The following is a 26437-nucleotide window of genomic DNA, read 5'->3' as shown; positions in this document are numbered from 1 at the left end:
CATCATCCAGGAGCCTTCTACATAGACACCTCAAAGTAAGTGTACTTTTCTACCTTTTTGTTGAATTTAGGCAATTTTCGTGAGTTGAACCAATACTCCAAAAACCCATTGAAACAATGGTTTCGATTAACTAGTTTTTCGGTTTACGAGCAACCTACTGGAACGGATTGTGCTCGTTAACCGAGGGACCACTGTAACCTGAATCGGTTCTGCCTAATCCCTACTCCCTGATATCTGATTTTTCCCTTATACCCGCTATTCTTATAAATTTTCAAAATCCTACTTCTCTATAACGTCTCACTAAATTATGTTGAAATTCATATGGAATATATGTAATTTACTCCTTTTGAATGTGATATAGATATTTCTGATGATCACTTTCATATTGGGTGCATGAATTTTTTTCCTAACTTAACATTTTTTTCTTTCAAATATTTATAAAGATAAATCAGCAAATAATAAACCAAGCCAAATATAAAGAAAATCTATATGTTATGCCATGCACAATATGTTATACTACTACCGGGTACTTAGTTTTTGTTTTATTATAATCAGCCCATAAATGGCCAAGTCGATTTGAAGGTTAGAAAAACTCGATCTGAGACATGGACCGATAAAGGTGGCGTGAGAGCAACTCACGATTGTACTTCACTCTTGCACATTTGATGTGTCACTGACTCCCATGATGACGGTCTCCTGTGGTTAGCTTACTGAGAAAGGTGCCAGATAATGATTTTTACTAGTTGGTGGTACTGTATTACAATACAGTGGGGTATGCTATAACGACGATCCTACTAGAATATTCCTATAACTAACGTTTTACCATAAAATTGAGAATGCTATAACTAACTAAACTCCTACAACAAACATTATTTAATTTTTTTTTTTTTTCTAATTTATTGTTTTTTTATTACAAATATTAAATGATATTCTTTATTTCAGGGTTTAGATGCATATTTATGCACTTTTTACAATTTTACAATTTTATATTATATTTTTCAGTGTTATGGTTGTATTTGGCCTGGAACGATTAATCCTATACTAACGAATGCTATAACGAACAAGGTTCTAGAACCAATTAGATTCGTTATAGCATACCCACTGTATTTTTACACCAAAATATTATAAATACTTTTCTACAGCTTTTCTTATGGAAACAGAAGGGCCTTCTAAATGAAGGGGGGTAGAAAAATCATGCATAGGTACTAAATATTATGAATTATGCAACCAAAATACGTCAGCATATAGCCATAGGCATCGGCTTTCCTCAGGAATTTTTCTGAATATTTTCGTAATTTTCTGATTTTCATGGTATTTTCAGCCGGACGCTCCCCTGAAGTAAACTCTCTTTGGCCTTTCCTGACATGTCTTTCATTTCCACATCTCTTCTTTCTCTTTGTATCCCCTTCAGTAATTTGATGACTCAAGCACACTATGTGCATTTCCTTTAATTTAACTTCTTCCTCTTACATCTAGAGTTCATGCTTCACAGTTATACAGTATTATTGGGTCAATTGTTCTTCTACACATCCCCATCTTTGTCTTCTCTAACACATATATTTCCCAGTTACTCTTATAATTTATTTCAACTCTCATATTTCTATTCACTGACACATCCACTCTCAGGTTCTTGATGCACCATTCACTTCCACCATTCTATCTTTCTGTCTCCCATTTATATTTATTTGTCCCTCTTTTCACATACAGTCCTAATTTCTTCAGTGTCCTTACTCGCCCAAATGCATTCACTGCTAATTGTAATTCCTCTACACCTTCCACCAGAGCAGTGTCATCTGCAGTCATCAGCTGGCTCACCAATTCACACATCATACTGTATCCCTATCGAGTAAACTTGCTCCCCTCTCTCTTACTCCTGTTGTCACTTCTGCTATACTGCCCCATCCCTGAATATATTGAACAACTCTGGTAACATCACAGAATTCTTCACATATTTCTACTCTCATCAAGAACCAGTTTTCCCTCTTCTTACCTTACTGTACATGATTCAGTTTCTTTATATAAACTCTCCTCTCCCTCTGTGAAAACTGCACATCAATCAACAATTTCTCCAAATCCTGTGTATTTTCTGTACATCCTCTATGGTCTTTTTTAACTGTGTCAAGGACTTTTTCCAGAGCCATAAGATGTCTGACCTATTTTAAGACTTAATAACCTCAAAAATATTATAGATAAACCATGTGCACGTGTGGAAGTGTTACTGAGACGAGAAAAACCTTAATAGTTGTTTGTTTATTAAGTGTAATAAAACTGGAGTGTTCTGTCTATAATGCTTTTGAGGTTATTAAGTTATAAAATGGGTCATAAATATATGGACACCCTGTATTATAGATTCTTCCCATTTTCTGTTAATTTTTACTCAAATTTCTCAACATAAGCACTTGACTCTTATATTGTATTCCCTTCCTTTTCACAACTCAGTTCTCTTCCTCTAACACTCTTGTATGAACCATAATTCTCTCAACAGTAGCTTTACTGTAAATCTTCTTAGTTATGCTAAACAAAATTATTTCTCTAAGTTTGACATTTGTTCTCATCACAGCTCCATTTATAGTGAGAACTTGCTCGCTGTCATGTCCTTGGTACTGTACTTACTCCTTTATCAGACATAATGTATACATACACTGGTACAGAAATACATTGCCCTGCTGCATTCCTGCACATCTGGAGTGTTGTTAGACCAGGCTGGAGATTCTTTGGTACAGTGAATGTTTAAAGATTAGATAATGGATCATGTGAAGTTTAGCTCCCAAGCTTATTTCACCCAATGGTTAAACACACTAACCTAACTTAACCTAACCTAATCCAGTGCTAACATAGCTTAACCTAACCTAATGTAACATAATGCAAATTTGACTTAACCTAACCTAATCTAACTTAACTTATAGGTAACATTAAAGTGTTTGATTATTAGGTGAAATAAGGTGGGGGGCTAACCTTCACATGATCCAAATTTTTACATACAGTACTGTGCTGTATATATGAACACATTATAACCCTAGGGTGTATATAAGGTAAATTGTTGTACAATTTTGTTGGAAGGGGAGATTTCTTCTAAATGAATACAATGAAAAAGGCTTTTGTATTTATTTTGTTTCTTCTCTTTTTCTTCTTCCAAGTGCTGTACCAAGTATATGTGGAGTATACTCGTAAATACCCAAACAAGGAAGCCATTAAGTAACCTAAAATTTAGGAGAGCTCTCCAGTGAAAACTTCCTGCTGGAGTCTCCAGAATTCAGGAGTCTAACTTAAGAATTGAAGGTTCCTTCATGTCATTGCTTGTAAATAAAGTCAATAGATGACCTGTGGCATAGTAATAAAATAATTCACTGAAAAATTAGGTTATAATGATGAAAAAGGAGAAAAAAAATTATTATTCATAATAAAGACTTTGTGTTGCACTAGTCTCCTCACCCAACACTCTGGGACAATACATCAGATGGAGATGATTCATCGTATAATTAACACATAACGAGGCAGGACCAACAGCCTCGATGAGTGAGCCATGCGTCTCCTTGATCACTGGCCTGTGTTGACATCACACAACCTGCCTCACCACAGGACAGTCACCAGTGTTTCTCTACCTTATTGATTTCACATGACCTTCCCCATCCTGTGACCCAAAATTGGTGTTGTGTTCCAAGTTGACCTAACATGGCTGTCCTCTTCCCATGACCCCACAAACAATGCCAGTCTTCCTTTGGTGTTAAAGTAAGGCTCTCAGTTTGATTTTGAGACTCATAGTAAAATCACATTTATTATAGAGAATCTGCATGTTTGAATATTTATTGAACACTAACCTGGGCACTCACACTCCTAACTTCCAGGAGACCTTCAACAGAATTTACATTTATCACACCATTTACCTGGGGTTTACCTTCTCTGCATCTCAGCTCAGAATAATGTACCAGGGAACCAAAATTACCTGGAAAATGGGAATGATATACATAATGTTTTTCTCTACTTTGTTTTGGTTTTCTGATGATTTCTTTCAATCTTGACATGAAAAGGTGATATTCAGTTTTACAGATTAAGCTGGCTAAAAGTGCAACCAACCAGTAGTGTGTTGAGTACCTGGCTATCACACCCCTCCCTTTGGTTGGAAACTGAAACTAGATTAGTCTGGGAATAAAAAAATGGCATCCGATACCATTAGTGTGAGGCACTGACTAGATACTGTAGGTCCACTCTGATAAGACCTCATTTTCTAATAATCTTCCTCTTCTGAGGAGGATGGTTGTGATGAGGAAAGATCAGTGGTCATAGGACCAGCCCCCAGTTCTCAGATGGGTGCTGGATGTGAAGGCTAAGCCCCTGAGAGGCTGACACAGTCCTGAGCCACCTGGCTGTTATATCATTTCAAAATTAGAATTTCAGGACCAAACCTCCATCATGATGGAGCTGTAATGTCAGGTGGTTCATGTGTTTCACCCACTGACTCTTTAGGTTTGGACCCAGGCATCCCCATATATTGGTGTGTGGACAGCTAATGTGACTAGTTAGCATCCCTAGATGACTCCCCTTAGGTCATCTATCAGCTGGAGATTAGAAGCAAAAGTTGTCCCTGGTCTTGCCACACCAATGAGTACACACACATTTATTCAGTTGTTCTTGACAGTGTCGTGATCATCTTCTGTATCAGGTGCAGTCCTCGGCCTTCTAGCTGACTTCTTACTGCCTAGTGAGAAGAAGGAAGGAGGGTATCAAAGTTTCCTTTCTTCAGGCTCAGTCATCAAGTGGTATTTCAGGATCAATGCTACCAGTTATGACCTGCTGTGATACTGCCAAGGTTCTCATGTGTCCACAGCAAAAGAATAAAATAGGAGAGGAAAAAAAGTTCCCATACCTCCCAGGAATCAGTGGGTTAGATGTTGAATATAACCACAAAAGTCCTCTCATGTGGAACAAAAATGTCCTATCAATAGAAAGAAGGTCCTTCAAAGGTGAAGAGAACTTACCTGTATTAACAAAATTAAAAGGTGGTTTTGAATTATCTCATCAAACCTGAAGTGATCTGACATCAGCCTTGAACTGATGAAGCTGACCCTCAGCCCCACTGAGGTAGAATGGAGAGTCAGATGTGCCTGACTCCTGATAACTACCCTAATACTGGAAAAATAACTGCATCTCGTCAAACCATTTCTATCTGAAAGAGTGAGAAAAAAGGTTAGATTAAACTAGTTTCGAGAGGTCCCTTGGAAAGTTCATGTGGTCACAAATCTCTTTCCAAGACTTGGTTTGAGCCTTGTACAAATTCAAGGCAAGAATAGATTATCTTCTAGTACTGTGCCGTGTCTCCATGACATGACTAATGTCTATTTTTCCCTCGAGACATCTATAAGTTTATTATGTCTTATGCTATCAAATACTTTTTCAAAATCCATGAAAAACAACCAAATTTCTCAATACCTCTAAAATCCTTTTACCCCAAAAACTTCAAACCAATCATACCGTCTCTAGTTCTTAGTCCCTTTCTAAATCCATTTTCATCTTTATGCAACTCCGTCTTATATTGTAATGCATACATTTTGTTTAAAATATAAGAATTAAACTTTGCATGTGTGGCTTATTGAAATGGCTTAATCTGGATGCTCTCTAAGACTCACTTTTTTTTATTTGTAGGTATAATAGCATTAAGCAAGACCATTTTAGTAATACAGTAGTTACACTGTATATTTTAGAACAATATTTGTTCTTGTCAATTTGTTTTAAAAGCCATGTGGGAAGCTTTTTAAACCCCCAAAGCCTCATCATGTTTCATTCTGTTACAGCTGTCTTGTCTTCTGTTTTCAATAATGGTACATTAACCTTTATTTCTTTATTTCCTTTTCTTTTCAGACATTATCAGTGAATACTTACTCTACATACTCTGTCCACCTCTCCTCTACTTTTTCTATAGCAAATTGAATATTCATGTCCCTTCAGTCATGTGTTCTGTCATTATCATTTCCTTGTACCCTTTGTTTTAGGTAATGTTCCTTAGCCAGTTTACAATCCTTTCTCATTTGTTTGTGATGTCTTTTATAAGTCTCACTCCCTTCCTCTCACCAATTTTCTGTTCATGTACATTTTATGGTTCATATATATATTTTTTTATGCTGTCAATTTAATCTTCTGTGGTTATTCTTTTTTTCCCTTCCTATAACTCTTTCCATAGCATATAACAGTTTTCACAGAATAAAATAACTCTTCATTGCCTATAAGTCTCTCCACAGCCTATAACTCTCTCCACAACTGCAAATGAGTTGCTGCAGGTGATAGGAAGGCAAGCAACAAAGCTCCTTTGAGATATGCTTGTTACACCATCATAATCTTCAAACTTTCCTCTAAACTTGAACTGTGTTTTCTGACCTTTCTTTTTTCTTTTGTCGCTTGTTTATGTCTCAGCTGGGCGCCTCAAATTTAGTGGGGGCCTCAGGATTTAACTTTCAAAAACAGTTATGGGAGAGTTAGTTAGAATGCTGAAGACTGAACCTGAAATTCAAGATGGCTACTGCCCAGAACAGCTGAATAGTGAGGCTCATGCACTGAAACCTGACACAGTTCACTGTAAATCTTCTTACTTTTGAGGTTAACTTTGTCAGATTAACTGTCCAGCTACCAATGTGTAGAGCTGTAAAGCTACCTGACTCCACACCCAAAGGCTTGGTGTGTAATTATACACAAGCTGTTGGGGTGTTTGGTCACAGGTCATTATGGAAGTACAGTACAGGGTATTGTATATGTTCCTTACTACCCATGTATCATTTTATTCTCTGTAAATTAACATGATAATTAAGTTTGGTATTAATAATAATTACCATTTATTGTTTTCTTGTGTTTTTTTTTGAGAAAGTTAATACAGTAGTAAATACTATACAGTAAACCCTTGAAGATCCGGACCCTGGAAATACGGATTTCGGAAGATCCGGACAAAAAATTTGGGGGTTCTGGGCTAAGAAGCCTCCGAGAAGTTTCCCTAAGAAACATTCCCAAACCAGAGCAAAGAACATTTTAGGCCTGTGGGCGCTGCTTGACCCATCAGTTACTTGGACACAGGTGCCCGAGGAGGTGGGAAACATAAACAGAGTTAACAATTGTTGTTTGTGGGAATATTATTTCATTCACTCTAGTAATGATACAATGTTTCTCATTATGTTATCATAGGTAAATGCCTGGTTTATATATGGTAATTTGTTTATCACTACATTAGTACTGTATTTCTGGTGTTTCTTATATTATTTATTATTCGCCGGAAAATTCGGACAATCGGCTTTTCTGGACAGGTGCTCCCCCCTTTTAGTGCGGATCTTCGGGGATTCACTGAACGAACAAAAGGTGATGATAGTAAGGTAGAGAAATGAGACAGGGTTATTAAATGGTAATTTTAAAATGAAGGAACTGTGATAATTCAGATATACAGGAGTGGATGTGTCAGTTAATGGAACAGTGGATGATAAATTGAATTATAGAGTAAACGGGGGAAAGAAATTGCTAGGTGCATCGAGATATACTTGGAGAGAGAGAGAAATTTGTCAAAAGCGGCAAAGTTGAAGGTGTATCCAAGACTTGTTGAGCTAACATTGTCATGAGAGTGTGAATGATGAACTCTGGGTGCAAGGGGAAGAATCATGTTAGAACCAACATGAATGATGTGCTTAAGAACAATATTTAGGGCAGGTAGGCTGTAGAGTGAGAGAACCATAGAAATGAGACAGGTGTAGAAATGTAAGGGCATCAGATTGAGAAATTTGACAGATATGGAAATGATGGAATGAGAAATTGAGAGCTGACCAAAGTATGTTAAGGTGGTATAGTAAAGGTAAAGAAATAACAAGAGAATGGGAAGAAAAAGATTGGTTATAAGTACAGTACATATGAGTCAGAGATGAATGATAAGGAGGAATAGGACAAAATCCAAGGTGGAGATAGAAGGATGGGACAACAGAGGTACTGTATGAGGAAGCAGCAGTGTGTGGTGTGGTTGACAGGGGAGCATGATGGTGGGTGCTTTATGGGGGATGTCACCACGGCAGTTTAGAGTGAATGAATTGCAACAAGTGAAGGAAAAGTCGACGTTTACTCTTGATTCCAGTCACCCTGAGATGTGAGATGTTGTTTTATTACATGTGCATTTATTTTTTCATTCCAGTGAGGTATACAGTCCAGTACAGTATTTAATTTGAGAATAGAGTCCAATGTTGATAGTGTCATAAATTTTACTTAAAAACTTGGATATGGAGATTCTTTTATTATTATTTCTGTATTTTTCTTTTCTTTATTTTTGCTTCCCCGTTGTCATAGAGCTGAACCTGGGACATCTGAAGAGCGTGACCCATTCCTGCCTGGGCGTGGATCCAGAGGAGGGACACTCACTTCCCTCGGGGCTCCTGGGTACTCAAGACCGCGTCACTCACACACACCGCCACAAACTCCTCCCTTCCCAGGAACTTTGTGAGTATTGTTATGTTTTAACTCTTCTAATAAACAAACCCAACATACTATAATTGTGCAATAATGAAACACTGTGAAGAAGGAACATTTAGTACTGTATGGTACTTTAATAGATTTTTATTTTTAATGGAAAAGTATTTAATGTGTGTACAGGTTCTAGATATATAGTTCTGGTCATTGTATATTTACTAGAATTCACTTTGTAAAAAATCTTCAAATATCTGCAGGAGTTAAATCAATTCTTATAATAGCATGGAGAGTGAAGGAAGTTGTATTTTTGTGTGAGTAATTAATTGTAGAAATAAACTTAGTGCATGAAATATAATGTTGAATGTTATGTGTAAAAAAAAATAGGCATGGGGGAAGTATTACTGTACAGTAGCAGTTTAGAGTACAGCACCATTAAGAGGAACAGTTGAGGACGTCCGTGTTGATACATTATGAAACAAGAAGATAGAATTAACTCCTCAGTAGTGTTGTCATTGTCTCTTTTATTAGAGACAGTACAGTACTGCATTATTTTTCTGAGAATATTTTGCCAAGCATTTGTTGAAATGGTCTTGAGAATTTTTGTATTTATTTATTTTATTTTTATTTTTTAATTTGCATGCTCAAATAACACTAGATATTTCAGATTGTTTCACTGTTTTGGGTGAAAAGTCTAAGTAGAATTATAAATTTGCCTTTATGGGTTGAAGTGACTTTGTTGAAGTTTTGAGTGAAGCTAGTCTTAAACAGTTTATCATTTCCACCACTTATCAGCTTACTAGCCATTTAGGCAGTTAGTCTGTTCTTTGTTATGACCTTCATTGTCCATTAACAGGGTTACACTGGATAACACCTTTCTCACACCTAACTGGGGATTGAACCCAGGAGACATAGTGAGAGGTATGTGTGTATTAACACTGTACGGTACTAGCAACATCCAAATGTTATTGTACATACTAGAAACTGTCAAGTTTATCACCATGCACAACACTTGTGATTGTACTTTGCTTCAAATGATGTTACCTGAATGATGAGGTGGAAGATATGTAGCTTGAAAAAGAAATTTGTTTACACATTAACAATAAGGAAGAAAGACTCGTGTAAGATATACAAGATAATTGTCACCATAGTTGTCTTGTATTGCTCAAGGCTTTCTTATGGTGCTTAACTCTGTGTAGACATGGATCTCGGCTTCCAATTATTCCGAGCCACAACTGATACGGGGTATGTCCAAAAAGGGTTAATTGAACTTGAGTTGATGGTAAAATCTTAAAAAGAAAGTTGACACCAGCCAGAGCTGACAGGATGAAGTACTTATAGTTGGTTCCTCTTGTGTTTTCAAGGCCTCACTCTGCCCATAGTGTTCTTGTACAGAATGGTTAATTGCTTTTGTTACGGGAAATTACATTAGTGATGATTAGTATTGAAGAGTTGCCTTTACCTGGTCATGGAAGCAGTAAGTAGGTGCCTTTTCTTCAAGTGATGGATTTGTCTCTGTCTTGTACAGGATACAAGGTTGTCTGCCACACTTTCTTTAACTGGTGTTGAGGTATGAGTGAATGTTATCTTTTGGTATATCGCCAATGTATGTGTTTTTATCATATTGTTAGTTATATTTTTATGCTTGTGTATGTTGGCTGAAGCAACTTTGATCTTTCCACAAGTCCTTGTTTATGGTAAAGTTGTATGGAGAGGGAGGGAGTGTGTGGCTGCTAGGTATGGTGGCAGAGGGAGGGAGTGTGTGGCTGTTAGGTATGGTGGCAGAGGGAGGGAGTGTGTGGCTGTTAGTTATGGTGGCAGAGGGAGGGAGTGTGTGGCTGCTAGGTATGGTGGCAGAGGGAGGGTGTGTGGCTGTTGGGTATGGTGGCAGAGGGAGGGGTGTGTGGCTGTTGGGTATGGTGGCAGAGGGAGGTGTGGCTGTTGGGTGGTGTGTGTGGCTGTTAGGTATGGTGGCAGAGAGTGTGCTGTGGGTATGGTGGCAGAGAGTGAGGGAGTGTGTGGCTGCTAGGTATGGTGGCAGAGGGAGGGAGTGTGTGGCTGCTAGGTATGGTGGCAGAGGGAGGGAGTGTGTGGCTGCTAGGTATGGTGGCAGAGGGAGGGAGTGTGTGGCTGCTAGGTATGGTGGCAGAGGGAGGGAGTGTGTGGCTGCTAGTAAGATGTATAAATTGCTCCAAAGTTTGAGTCAGACTAGAAAGTTTTTAAAAGTGTAATAAATAACAAACAAATTATTTAATTAGCAAATCTTTTCTGGATGTAATTATTTCAAAGGACATAAATAACACTATTTATTCAGATTCTCATTTATGAACTCCGATCCTTAATCAGAAAACAGATGAAGTGAAAGGCACTTTATGAGGTGCTATGTCAGTGGGCTGTGGTGGGTGTTGATGTCTTACATAATGAATGTTACTGTACTAATTTTGTTACAGTTCAACACTTTTATCTTCATCACTCACATTGCTATAATTGTCTTTTGTTCCATCCTTGGCTGATCATTGTGTGACCTCCATGGTGAGTGAATGACTGTGTGACCTTGAGCCTTAACAGTGTTTTGGTATTGGACTTGGGTGGTGGTAGGATTTTTGCCAAGATACAAATACGTCTCTTGAGGTTTAAGACATCGTAGCTTAATTAGCATTCGGACCTACCTATGAATTTTGGCGGGAAACAAGGGGTGTAGATATACAAACCTATTGTCATTTATTTTGACGTAAACTATATGTTGATTTACTTGTTTATGAAAAGAGTTTAAACATAAATATCTCAATGTGACTTGTAAGATCACCCACCAGAACACCTTTACCAGAGCTGCCTTGTCCATGAACCCTCTTGTGACAAAGACACTCATCCAATATAAGTACTGTTGGATTATGAAGCAAATTCCGATCCTAATTCAACGGTTGCTTCAAGAACCAGTGAGTCAATAGGTACAGGAGGAAGACCCTCAAGAATAAACTTGGGAATCAGACATTAAATATCACAATTTACTGTGCCTACTTCTGTATAAACCTTTGCTATTTACAGTAGTTCCTTTACAGTGGTTCCCCATAAATGTAGAATGATCACATACAGTATACAGATTATCTAGATTACAGTTTGTACTCTTTTCTTAATTTTTTTATGGCCTCAGAATTTTGTATTCATGTTGAGAAATGCAGAGGAATGATGACCACAGTGTGTTTGCATCTTGGTAAACAAGACAGATGAACACCTTCTCAGAGGGCCAGTCACTAGGCACAGATAGGGTAAATGGACCATGAGTGTATTTGGGTGGGTATGAACTGTATTGTTCTCCTTTTTCCACAAACTCTGAGGTGCCCCCTAACAAGGTGTATTAGAAGTAAAAATAAAATATTTTGTACTACTGTGCATGATACAACAGCTTCAAGCAAAGATTATGTTTCATATACAGTATGTACAGTACTCTTATGGGGATAACAAGTAATTATATTCCACTGCTTCCCAGAACTTAACACTTTACTTTGACTTGTCTTTTTCAGTACACACTCAGTATTGCACTTTGTTTCATTGATATCAAGGATAAGTGGATATTGGACGATAATACTGTACTAATTTTTCTCAATTACATCTCTACTCTAGTTCATGATGGCTTTTAAAATTTAAGTTAAGAGCCTTTCAGTGGGGGTGAATTGTGTGGTACAGTACTTTGTGTGGACACTTTATTGTGATGTGATGTTGAGAGAAATTTTGTTTCATTTCAATGTACTGTATAAAGCGTCCCCCATTATTGATCAGTTCTTCATTTATGGCTGAGGGCCAAGAAATTTCATAGTTTGATGCCTTCATCCCAAGTTTATGAGTGAGGGACTTGACTGAAACAAACTAATTCAAGGTTCATCCTGGTGTACCTGTTAACTCACTGGTGTTTGAAGTAACCAATGGATCAAGGTCAGGGCTTTTGTCAAAACTTTGGCTTAACTGGATATTTAGCAATCATTTGTACTTACCAAAATAGACAGTGTCCCTGCCTCAAGAATCCGTACCTCCCCAAGGATAAGACAAGCTCTGTCAAGGTGTGTTCTGGCAAATGATTTCACAGGTCACTTGCCTTGTTTCATCAGTTATAAAAGGGGTCTTTGTATTTCACTTTTATCTTCATTTCTTAATTTTGCACCAGTTTTATTATTAAAAGCCAACACAAAACATCCAGAATGCTTAATTGTAGCACATAATCCACTGTGTTTTGTGTCTTATTGTACCCTTGTTGATAAAATCAGCTAAAAGATACTTTACATGATCTCATTTTCCCCTCTCTCAATTGCTCTCGGCAAACCTTGGTGGATTTTCTGAGTAAGTTTCCACTTGTCTGATGCTCCTACATGCAAGGAAGAATTTACACATAATAACAATATGCTTCGTGGAATGTATATGGCAACTCCCATTATTTAATAAATGATTCTTAATTTTGTTAGTACAGTCTTTTAGTCTTGTTGTCACTTACTGTACAGCAGCTTCCAGTACTTCATGCATGATGTGTACCTTTTGCTGCCATACACTGACTCACTTACTACAATTTGAGTGTTTTTCAACTGATTCAGTGTGTGATGATCAATATATTCCTCTTGTGTCTGTTAACTGCTGTCATCATCATACCTAGATAGTATTCCAACACTTCTTACTAAGTAAACATTTTGTGAATAATAATGTTATTGGTGTTTTTAATTTCTCTTTAAGGATCTCATGAACATTGCGATCTCTCACTTCTTTCACCTAACAATTTGACATCGTAGGGCTAACCTAACCTAACCTCCCCATTTAGCATTAGGGTGTTAAATCATCAGGTGAAATAAGTGGAAGTTCCTAATCTTCATGAGTTTTCCCTTTTAATAGTGAAGAGAGAGAGTTTGTAGGCCCCTATTTCCAGTCACCGTGCCATGTAGTGGGAAAAGGCTTACAAAAGTGAAAATAATATCTTCAGTATTTGTAGCCTGCCTTAACTATCTATCTGTATGAGTTTACTTGTTAAAAAGACAATAAAGAACTTGGGTTTGGATGTATTTTTATATTGTGTTCAGAATACTGTACCATTATCTTACTGGAGTCTTGCAGCACCACATATAGTTGCCATCTTCCACTAAATAATTATGTACAAGTCTTTGTATGATATGTAGATTCAAAACAACATTCAATTTTATAAGTTTCATATTTTTAAAGAGAATTATTAATGAATCTTAAAACTGAAATCATTAAAATCTCTGGAAAATGTCCTGAACCATTACTGATTTGAGGCACTAATCTAAAGGTCAAAATAATCTGCTTTATAAACCACGAGACAATAGGGTGATCTTGGCCTACGCTGGGATGGATTACATAATGTAATTGTCTTTGTTACTGGTACAACAAATTTTTCAAGTTTTGGTGCCGAGATTTTAACACTTGAAGAGGTGAAGATGGTCACTCACTGACTGTAATGTTATCAGAAGATTCAAAATGTGAACACCCCTCAGGACACACTAGGAACAGGCATCAAATGGATCACCTGAAGATTAGGTACTCCAGCTCATTTCACCTGATAATTAATCACCCTAATGCTAACCAACTCTAACCATAACCTAACTTAACCTACAGTAATCTAACCTAACCTCACACAGGTAGTGTTAGGGCATTTAACCCCTAAGCAGCAGTAATGTAATCATCTTTGGAAGTTAGCTGTAGGGACAGCAGCCATCATCTGTAAAAGTTTCAAGTTCCTTGCAGTCTATTTTTGTGCATTTGTGGGAAATGGAGAACCCTTACCTGCCAATTAAGGGTTAATTATCAGGTGAAATGGCTGGAGAAGAGGAGAGCTAATCTTCAGGTGATCCCATCAGAGATATAGATGGATAGATAATTTACATAGAACTTGTGTCTTTTATATTACAACTCACAACTACCCATCTTGCTGGCCACCCTGCAGTTATAAATAACCCTGTACTATACCATAAACTTGTTATCACTTTTTATAATCTGGGGCCATGATAGTGGTCCTGTATTGTGCTAACTAGCTAGACCATGATGTCCACCACATTGTTACAGTGGATAAACTAAAGACCATAGATGTTTTTTCAACTCAGTACTGGACTGCACAGTTCTGTAAGAAAAAAATCTTCTAAATGATTTGGATGTTACCATCAAGGCAGAAGAATTGCTGGACCTTGAAAACAATTTCAAAAGAAAAAACATTTTAACTTTGTCCTAGACATAGAAAATAACTCAGAGATGCTTCCATTGCTTATCTACTGTCAGGCAGTGTTGCTATTTTCCATCATTTCAGACTTGTTCAGCAAAGTTTTGAAGCTTCTGATGTTGACCAGTTGCTGTCAAGTCTTTCGGATACAGATATGATTGTCACCCTTTCTTCACTTAAGGTGTATTTACTGTAGGTGTAAAATTAGCAGCTGGTACACAAGTCTCTGCCTTTACTTGAGGTGAGCAGTATGTGTCCAGCAGACTGTCATTGTGTAACAGATAAGTTTTAAACTACATTGAGGTGGGGAAAAGAGATAAAAAAAAAAAACTTTCTGGAAGTTTTTTTTTATGGGCTTGCTGGTATATGTTAACCTAATTTCACTAAAATTGTTTGAAAAGACACACATAAATTGGAGAACTAGGAATAATACTTTCTCAAACCCAAGACCTTTTACAGCCTCTCTGATTCAGGTTATTGGTCTTTCATCATCTTATCCCAGTCGTTGGAAAGAACTTATTGCTCAGTGGAGAGGAAAAAATTCCAGGAGACATTTCTCCCAAAGGACCATCAAACAGCCAGACTATAGACCAAAGTCAATCAAGAATGGACCAAGAAATTTATCATGGGAAGAGGCCAAATTACCATCACCCTGACATATACATACAATACGTATACAAGTATATAATTCTCGTACCTGTCTTGACATTAAGTCATGAAGTTCCTCATGGAAGACATAAATCAGATGTAAATCAAGGAAATATTAACATCTATGTAATAAATAAGGGTTATATCACAAAACTGTTTACAGTGATAAAAAAACGGCTGCTTTGCACAGAGCTAACATTGGCCCCTTGGCGAACAACCCCCTCCCCACCGCTCCTCCCCGAGTACACCCACACTACCTTCCCACTACCATTATTACAGCAGAGAAAATGAACCAAACCAAATCAAGTCTATATTAAAGATATTTAAATATGTTTTAGTAAATTAAGGTTTAGTTTGGTTGTCTGCCAGGGAAGGGAGTAAGTGTGTGAGGAAGATAGTGTATAGGTTATGACTGCCTGGAGCCACCACTACGTAATCCATCAATTACACATCTGGCTTTTGCCAATGCAGTAACTGCTGTAGTGTACTGCATATGAGAAAGTGTAGATCAGGCTGTTTAAAAATGATGTGAGATGTTAACCATGTTGCTGATTGTTCAGACTGCTACACACACACACCACAACCGAACAATTTTAGGATATTTTTTATTACAGTTAAAATATTGAACTGTAGATATCTGTGCTGTTGTGTACGTGATTTAGCATAGATTCAAGTTGTAACTAATTAACAGGAAATGTTGACCAGACCACAACTCACCACAACCAGTTTGCTGCATGATGGTCTGTGGCCCCCACACACCACTGCCATGCAGCCAACCACTAAGAATGAGGCACCACAAGCCTCCACTACAGATCAATCAGTGACCAGACTGTCTTCCCACCCCTTTCTCCTGCCACTCCACATGTCATCTCACAATATGCTGTACACTGAGTCTCATATGACATCCTTGGCCACCCTGCCAAGGTAGCAAAAACCACATTGATGTGGAGAGACCCATGTAGGAAAAAAATATTCATCCAGTCATCACGTTGATGCAAATCATGTCTTTATAGTTTATGTATTATTGGGGGTTTATTATATCCTGTTTTGTTCATATTTGATTTATGTTTTACTGTGCACCATCTCTGACTAGAGAAAAAAATAATCTACTGTAGTTCAGATATATGTTGTGGTTTTCAGTACACCACTTTAGTACAGTAGAGTGTTCTTCAGAGTACAGGTCATGACCCTGTACTGGGGTGCATAGCATAGTCACATGCCTCCTCGCAAAAAATTGAAAACTCAAACTATTATATCAACAACTCATTTATATTTTTATTATAATATGCTACTGTAGGTGGTAAGGAAGATAATTTGTATGAAGCTTTTGTTGCTTCTCAGAAATCTCTCTCTGTCTCTCTTATTTTTTTTTAGTTATGTTTGAATTCCTCAGATTTAATAGATCTTAAACAAATCCGATTCACTCTCTGAAGAGTAGCAGCTGAAAATGAGAACTGTGAGTCAAACGCACTGCTCTGGTGGGTTTATCTTGTACCTCTGGTTAGTATGTCTTATCCACCAAGTGGGTCTCATACATTCGGGGATGCATTCCTAGCATTGCAGATAATATGTACTGTAAAATACTACTCTCTTATTTTTGTACACAAAGACTTAGAAATACTTAGCACTACACTTCACTACCTTCACTTTCTTTACTCTTAAGTTACAGCTAGGTGTTGGTTCACATTTCTTTTTATTCAAGTCCTTTCTAACAGATATATGGTGGTGGTATAAGTAAACACACACAAACACACAAACACACACACACATATATATATATATATATATATATATACATACATACATACATACATACATACATACATATATATATATATATATATATATATATATATATATATACATACATACATACATACATACATACATACATACACACACAGTATTACCCCGCTTTAGACGGTTTCACTTTCCTCACTTTCTGCGATTTCTCATTTACGCGGTACCTTGCCAGAACCAGAACCGGACTTTCACTTTCCGCGGTGCATCTACTCATATATGCTGTGAATTATAATTTTTTTTTTTTTTTTATTTAGCTCATAAAATTCATACAAATTACCCGGCCAGAATATAATTTACATTGCTGGAATTCTTACAATATGATGATCATTTTGAATATAAACATCATGGATTTTGCATTAGACATACAAATTTTAGATCTAATGTAATAATTTGGTTTCCACAAAGCAAATATTTTATCCTTTGTGCAAAATATATGAAGTTTACATTCAAAATATTTCCTGACCTGCAAGGAATCCAGAAATGTCAATTATATTATCCTAACTTTAGTCTGAGGTATTATTTATTACTAAAAATGTAAATATACTATTTTCTTCCAAAGCGTCTCTGGTAGGGAGGGGGGGGTAGGGAGGTAGGGACCCACCCAGCTAGGGTGAGTATTTTGATTGACAGATAGTGTCCTTGAAGAATATTTCTTTGTTTATTTACTGAAGATATTTGTTTTAGCTCATAAAATTCATACAAATTACCCGGCCAGAATATAATTTACATTGCTGGAATTCTTACAATATGATGATCATTTTGAATATAAACATCATGGATTTTGCATTAGACATACAAATTTTAGATCTAATGTAATAATTTGGTTTCCACAAAGCAAATATTTTATCTTTTGTGCAAAATATATGAAGTTTACATTCAAAATGTTCCCTGAACTGCAAGGAATCCAGAAATGTCAATTATATTATCCTAACTTTAGTCTGAGGTATTATTTATTACTAAAAGTTAAAATCTAGTTTTTTCACCCAACATTTCTCTGGTAGGGAGGGAAGGTGGGGGGAGGGTTGGGACCCACCGACCCAGCTGGCGTGAGTGTGAGGAGGGGGGGAGGCAAGGTGGGGTACTTTGATTGGCTGGCGTGAGTGTGAGGAGGGGGGGAGGCAAGGTGGGGTACTTTGATTGACAGATAGTGTCGTGAAGAATATTTTTTTTTTTATTAACTGAAGATATTTGTTTTAGCTCATAACATTCATACAAATTACTCAACCAGAATATAATTTACATTGCTGGAATTCTTACAATATGATGATCATTTTGAATATAAACATCATGGATTTTGCATTAGACATACAAATTTTAGATCTAATGTAATAATTTGGTTTACACAAAGCAAATATTTTATCTTTTGTGCAAAATATATGAAGTTTACATTCAAAATATTCCCTGACCTGCAAGGAATCCAGAAATGTCAATTATATTATCCTAACTTTAGTCTGAGGTATTATTTATTACTAAACGTTAAAATCTAGTGTTTCACCCAATCATTTCTCAGAGAGGTAGGGGCCAGTGAGCTGGGAAGAGGGGGGGGGGGGATTTGAGTCCATTATTTGAATGGACATTAACCTGGCGACTGTATTTCTCTTAAATATTAATTGTGTGAGCATACCATCATAAAATTTAGATGTTATTTTTACTACAACATAGGTATTGTGTCGGAAAAAGTGGAGTTTGGGGGTCGGGCCAGTCTCTATTGGAATTAATCCCATATGTTCTGTTGTTCACTTTACGCGGTTTTCACTTTCCGCGGTACCCTGTGGGTTCAATTGACCATGTAAATCGGGGTACTACTGTATATATATATATATGCTTAACTCCTGGATGTCCATCACCCTTATTTCTACTGTGTCATTCATCCCTCTTCCTCCTCCTCTGAATCATTCACTCTGTCACCAGTTTTCCAATTCTGTCACTATATCCATGCCACTTGAGCAGACCCTGATTTGCTCGCTGCACAAAACTTCTTCCATGTCTTATTTTTTTTTTTTTTTTTCTGCATCCTAATTACATTTTGTGTTAGTGAAAGGTTTTTCTTGAAAGGAAACCATCAAGCTTCAGCTATTATCTGCTTTGAGTAACAACATCCAAAACATTCAGGACGCCTTTTCTTTTGGAGTTGTGGAGTCCTAATACACTGTAAAACTATGGTAAACATCATGATCAAACTGGTATATAGAGTACAGGATGAACTCTTTATTTGCCCCTCATCATAAAACGGGATTTCAGAATCGGAACTATTTTTTTTTTTTTAATCTTTAGTAATTTTCTTTAAATGGAAAATTTTTCCCTGTATCTGTATAATTAAGAGTGGGTATGTGAAGTTTAGTTTGCCTGTTTCTTCATGTAATGATAACTTGTGTTTGTGGGCTGGTACTGTACTGTACTGTACTGTACTGTACTGTACTGTACTGGAAGACTGTAAGGTTGGTTGCACGTAAAGTCATAGTATTTTGGTGTGTGTTTATTGTGCTCCTTTATTTCAGCGAATGTTATTTTCTTAAAAATTTCTTTATCAAGCTTCAACCCCATGTTTTCATCAGTATTTTATAATAAATTTGAAAATATAGTCATATGTGTAGTTACATTTTGTATTAACACTCTCATGAACCAATGACAAAATATTTGTCATTGCCTCCAAAAAGTAAAAATAAATAATTACTTTATCTAATGTTCTCTGAATTGGTTTGAGTATCCCTCAAAAATGAAATAATTTTTCTATTGGTAGTGTGTGCATATGTAGGTGTTTGTTAGCTTGGAGGCAGATGTAGTTTTCATTGTTACCTGTCTTGAGGTGAACATAAATCATGTGTGCTACCACCCAGGAAATAAATTACTGTACAGTATATGTACTTTTGATGCATACAGTATACGATAATTTTGTGTACACTAACTGTATTACATAACTAGAAATGTGCATTAAATTAAAGTGTTTATAAACATATTTTACATGAATAAAAGTGACAACTAAGCAAGAGCTTGCCACACCAAGTTCACCTTGAGGGTGATGGACAGGGCATGCAGGGTTCACGAGAGTGTTAAGGAACATCTGTCTTCAACTATGGATTATGATTGATATTGAGAGTATAGCACTGTAGAAGTTTAATGTTTGTTGTTTTGATAGCTTAGGACTTATTATAAGAAGCTCTTGTTTAATGAATTAAACAACTTATGTATTAGTATAAATTCATTAATTCATTGGAACATTGTGTTTTAGGATATAAATCATATTAATCGCTTTAAGGAGTCATGATATTTGTGCCAAGGTAAATGGAACTACAGTAAATATTTTTGTTTTCATATTCATAGTTTGCAATTATGTCATCTTCATTTAGTTAGCTGATCAAAGAATCAACGATTTTACGGATATTAATAAAAAATCCATTGATTTTGCAGAAATGGTCGTCTGTACCACAGCGATGGAATGGGTAGCTTGGGAGGAGGAAGTGGGTCGGCCCCGACAACAGTAAGTACAATGGGCCGTGGTGACAACCACCACAACCACCACCACCACACTCACAGTCACAGTCACTCTCTGGGTCCCAACCATGGCCAGTATGCCACTCTCTCCAAGCAGTGCAAGACTCTCGAATCATCTGACTTCTACTAAAGGATGTTGGCTTAATAACTAACCGCATGGTTCTCTTCGTGGTGTTGTTGGATTCTTTATTGTGCACATTATTAGGATTGTAGAACAATTTCTGAATCCCCATCAAGTTGATAGGATCTTCCTGGGAAGCATGTGGAGAAGTACAATGGTATTCACGACACTTTATGGGATGTCTTTCTATCCAGAGGTGTGATTCTTACAGCCGTGATGACATCTGCCAGAGTAAAAGACATGCATGAATCTAGTGGACAGACAATCTTCTATGTGTGAGAACAAACAGGTGTTTCTGGAAACTTTTATAGTGAAGGTTAAGGAGTGAATTACTTTTGTCATTCCATAAGTCATTATGAAGCAGTTAGACATTTGATGCCTATTGAAGGTTAACTAACTGTTTGTATTTGTGAGTGGCTCATTTAAGTTAATGAGTGTATAATGTTTCTTGTATGTGTGTGCATGCTGCTGCTTCCTTTGAACCTTTTACTCTTTTACTATAAAGTGTTCAAGACTCATCTTTTTTCATATATTTGTAAAATATTGCTGTTTAGATTTATGTTATTATGAAGATATATGACTCAGTAACAATATAGAAAGTCATTAGAATTTTTAGAGGTATTGAAAATAACCTTCCTCAGTGTCATTTGAAAATTACTATTTTTGTTGTTGTTATTCAGGTAATCATCAACATATTTTGGACTGGATGAAATCTATCATTTACTCTTTTGCTGTAAACTTTTTCTCAATATTTGGGACCAATAGTGAAATACTTGGTCTTGATAGTGCCATTTTGTATGTATAACTACCATACATTTTTTGCCAAGCTCATTCACATTTTCAAATAAAAGTTGAGTTTTTTATGTTTTCTATTTATAATCTTTTATTTAGTAAATATTTTGTTTAGTAAATGATTGACACAGCATATATCCGGCACTGTCTTCCTCATTTTCATGTAGCACAATAACAAAGAATTTTAATACTTATTGGTGGTATGAACCAGTTGATAAAAGACAAATACTAGTGATATCATTAGTTTGTAACAGCTACAACCTTTGGTGAGAATATTTTCTTGTATCTCTGAGTAAGTTTATGTAACCCAACATAACACTTATTTCCTATGATAATGAAAACCAAAACATCAGGATAATAGTAATATATTATTTTAATAGATTGTCTTGATGAACTAAAACTTCAGGATTATAGGTATTATATTATTTTAATAGGATTTTCTTGATAGATTTGTTTTCAGTAAGATTGAATGCCATTACTGCCAAAGGAAATTTAAGTTTTATGGATTTATTATTGAGGAGATGAAGAACTAGTTTACTCACAGTACAAGATGTGTGCAATGTGATAATGAGTTGTAACATCATTAAGGGTGCTTCTTTATTTCATATTTGTAAGTATATAACAAAGAAATCACCTCAAAATTGTAAGCTCAAGAATTTAAGTACAGGTATTTTTGGTATCTTCACAAAAAATGTACTTTATAAGAGTAAGCATGAAAAAAGTCACTTTAATGGTGCCAAGTTTTACTACAAGTTATTCCTTTAATGGATAATGTTTTCTTACTTCACTAAAGTTTATTTTACTGACAATCTCCTTGGATTTAGATATATTTATTTTCTATTAAGATAATATCACACTGTGTGACTTACAGAAACAAAGATGATGTAAATTAATAGTCTTATCAGCACCCATACCACCAGCCTTCACTTTGACATTGTTTAATTGTCATCTTTATACTCTGGCCAGGAACTCAGGCAGTCAGTTGTTGTTCATCATTTGATATGTTAGATTTAGTTTCATTATTCCCTTTTGGGTCCAGATTGATAATAGCGACCTATGCTACCTTCATTTCTCTAATTTATTAACTTGATGGGTGTATTATTGTTCCTCATTACAACACATAAGATTTGTTAACTAATAATTAGTATAAACTTTAGACTTGTATTAGAGTACTACGGTATTTCTAAACTTTATAACTGAAAGTATAAGTCAAAGTTTACTGTGTCCATCTATTTTATTCATTATACTTCATTGTAAAACTCAGCAATTCAGAAGATCAGTTTTATTTGCTAGTTGTTTTCTGAAATTTCCCAGTGTGATGTTGCCTCTGTAGCGGTGCTGGTGTACTGGTTTATTGTGCATTGTCTTTGCATTTATTTTCATGACTGCTGCCTCAGTTATCCAGAACCTAATGTTTTGGAAGTGATATTATCCTGTCCATTTCTTCCTCTATTCTGTAAACTTCCTTTAAGTTATAAATGTTTGTTTCTTGACACAGGAACTCTTGCTGTTAGGATAAAAGTTTGTAAAACTGTGTCCTATATAGAGGATTGAATTAGAGATACAGTATAGGCCAGTGAAACTGGGGTTGCACAAAGAGGGGACTATATTATAATATACAGTATATAGTCATACTGTAGTCATAATTATAAAATATTATTTTTGGAAACAATTATTTCAATGAAATTTTTATACACGGCATATTCATTACAGAACTACTCACAGTTAAAGCATGGACATGTTAGTTGCAGGTTGAATGACTAAATACTTACTTAATTATTCACAGACACCACACCACATCATACCACAGCATTCTACACCATACTACACCATGCTAAGCCACACCACACCACTCATTTAAATCGTAGGTATTAAAAGAGTATCCATGTCCACTAAAAATCTTTTCTTTAAGGAAAAAGAAATCATCATATTAAATGAGTCTTTCTAGGACACTAAGCTTTTTTCTGTGCTGTGTCTGGGAAAGCTGTTCAGTCCATGTAATGGCCTGATCATTGAACTACACTACATCAACCTCTCTCTATTCGGGCATATTTGGTTACAGAGGCTTTTCAGACTAGTATATTTTTCAGACTGTTAATTGTCACTTCCTAAAACCTGGTCAGCTTGGCTGTTACACCTCTGCTCAGTTCATAATTCACAAGAAGCATCACTGGGGCTACTAGTCTGTTTCAGAATACTTGCATCAGCTGAATTGAAAAGGTTCGGAAGAGTTTTGGTCTTTGACTGGGCATAACCACTGGGAGGTGTTTAGTTATGGCATTCATCAACAAGGGTTTTATATACCTGTATATTAGCTGTGGATCCTCTTTCCCTTCCCCACATAAGCAGGATTTGGGAAGCGATAAATGGCTTGGAGGTTTCAGCCAGTGTCAAGCTGATATTACCAAACTCCAGCAGAGGGGTCATAACTAGTCAATTATAGTCCAGTAATTTTCATCAAATGTGGAGTCTAGCGGAATCATATTTCATGAATACTGTACTATGATGAGAGTAAATATAGATAGCCTGTATACCTTCATATTATATTATGAGGTGCTGGACTAGCAAATTAGATCATGGGATTGTTGAGAGCTATGTTGCAGTTAAAAAGTGTTGGACTACCAATATGTTGGACTAGAAAGAGGCGAGTGTATAGTACTATCTTTAGTATTCAGGGTCAAGTGTATTAAACAAGGTTAATATAATTTTCATTTACTTCAATGATTTTTTTCTGTTTTAGTACAGTATTTGGATATGATAATGTGAATTGAAGTTTGAGGTACTATAATTATTGAAGTAGAAGAAACAGACATTCTAAAGGAAAGGATCTCTTTTGTTTATATGATCATTATTTTGGACATTTTCACCTGTGATAGTTCATGTATTATCTAAATGTATCCCAGATTATTACTACTTCGTCAAAGAGTCTTGTTCATGCATGATTGTCATGAGATATGTCCTCTGTACCATTAAGTTTTGTTATTTAGGTCTTAACACATGTAAATATTTGCACATCATTGTTTCTAGTTTGGTGAGTTTCCTGTAAAAGGTTTCTATTTTCTTCTTTATTTGCATGTAAAGTTGTAAAGAGAAGAAGGATAGCTATTCTATTGTATTATATTTTCATTAATTCATTTAAAAATATAAACTTTAAAACCACTATGCTTGGCACATAGCTAGGATTAATAGATTCATAAAAATGACATTTAGTTGTGTTCAGAAAAACATGTTCATATAATTATAAGTAATGACAACTAAAAGAATCTTCTTATTTTTTTCTTGGTGATGGACACACACTTTCCTTCACCAGTTGATCTAGTCATTTAATTACCATATTATCAACTGCCCAGGTAATTGCATACGAGGAAAGTTGATGCTCCTCACCTTTAGTTTCTCCCAAGATTTGTAATTCAGGCATACACACACACAATGACTAGGTTCTATAAGGTTATTCACTTTTTATACCTTTTTAGTGGCTTCATGGTCCATATATTGTAAAGGTTAGCACTTCCATGTTACAAAAAGCCATATAGGGTAAGAGACCAGTATTCTTTAATGACAAGTGTTGAGCAGTTTTTAATGTATATATTTCCACAACAACTTATTTTCCAGTATAAACAGTGATCCACACGGAGAAGTGACCTCGAAGATTACATATAAGAATTTGAATGTGGGAAAACTGCTACAGTACACGTATACTTGTGACCCGTGACACAGGACTACTGGACTGGAAGAAGATAAATGACCTTATATCACATTTTGTAGATCCATACAGTGGCACTTTGTAGGTTGTACAGTCAATGTTGAGTGGTTGTAAATATAAAGAATTTTAGATCTAATATCACCATGAACTATTGGTACTGTACTTGGTTTGAAAATACTTATAAAGTGAAGGATGGCAACATGTCCATTTGAAACGAAAAACTTGTATGGTAAAGTTTTGTGTTGATGCTCAATGCAGTTAAGGCAGTACAGTATTACATAGCCTAAGGAAGCACACAAGGTTACCAAAGAATGAGTGGTGGTATTTTAAATAAGTGTGCTGGGTAATGGAACATGTCTTCTGAGAAACTTTATAAAAACTTTGTATTAATTGAAATGACAAAGTGGAAACCTTAGGTAGAGATGGTCCAAGACATTTAATGTAATGTTAGTGATGTGATGAATGACTGCTACTCTATGTGGTGTTCCAGTATGGCTGTTTGCTGAAGCTGGTAAACATATCTAGTTGGAACCACCATCTAGGGCTGGAATCATCTCATTGTGTCATCCCTGTATGTAGTATCACTCACAAGCATCAGTTCATTTTGTATGAAGAATCCTCTAGTGTAGCATCCTCCAAGTGTAGTATTTTACATAATGAAATCTTGGCATAAGATGATAACTAAAGTAAACTAAATAAAAATTTAAGAGGGAGGATGTTCCACAGTTGTGTTGTATGTATGTACCAGTAGTAAGTGTAATAGTTGGGGTCATTATATATATATATATATATATATATATATATATATATATATATATATATATATATATATATATATATATATATATATATATATATATATATATATACATACATACATACATACACACACACACATACACACAACACACACACACACATACACACATATATATATATATATATATATATATATATATATATATATATATATATATATATATATATATATATATATATATATAATCTCTCTCTGTTATATGTACATGTTTCCCCTGCTGTTGTTCATGTCAGGGAACTAAGCCACAAGGAAGTAAACAATTTTGTAAAATGTTGATCGCTAATTGGTATTCTTCTTATCGTCAGCAAGAGAGAACTCAACAATGGTATTGGGACTAAAGCAATTTTTACTTGCCTCTTTAATTGTATATGACATGTACTGTAGTACTTTATCAGCTGTTATATTCTGTGTTTCAACTCTTTTTAAGCATTC

General features: G+C 35.8%; 1 protein-coding gene across 1 annotated transcript in view; it reads left to right on the top strand.

The window, feature by feature from the left end:
• The window catches only part of LOC121870467 (protein tweety-2-like), a 78799-nt gene extending 52749 nt beyond the window's left edge, over positions 1–26050 (top strand). The window contains 4 exon segments of the mRNA XM_042372299.1: positions 8302–8451; positions 11246–11354; positions 15966–16198; positions 20486–26050. Coding sequence (XP_042228233.1) covers positions 8302–8451; positions 11246–11354; positions 15966–16198; positions 20486–20699 — 706 coding nt within the window. The 3' untranslated portion in view covers positions 20700–26050.
• The last annotated feature ends 387 nt before the right edge of the window (positions 26051–26437 follow it).

This window comes from Homarus americanus, unplaced genomic scaffold (genome assembly GCF_018991925.1).
Source record: "Homarus americanus isolate GMGI-L3 unplaced genomic scaffold, GMGI_Hamer_2.0 scaffold32583, whole genome shotgun sequence".
NCBI lineage: Eukaryota > Metazoa > Arthropoda > Malacostraca > Decapoda > Nephropidae > Homarus > Homarus americanus.
The sequence above is the reverse complement of the archived record's forward strand: the minus strand, read 5'-3'. Positions and strand labels throughout refer to the sequence as shown.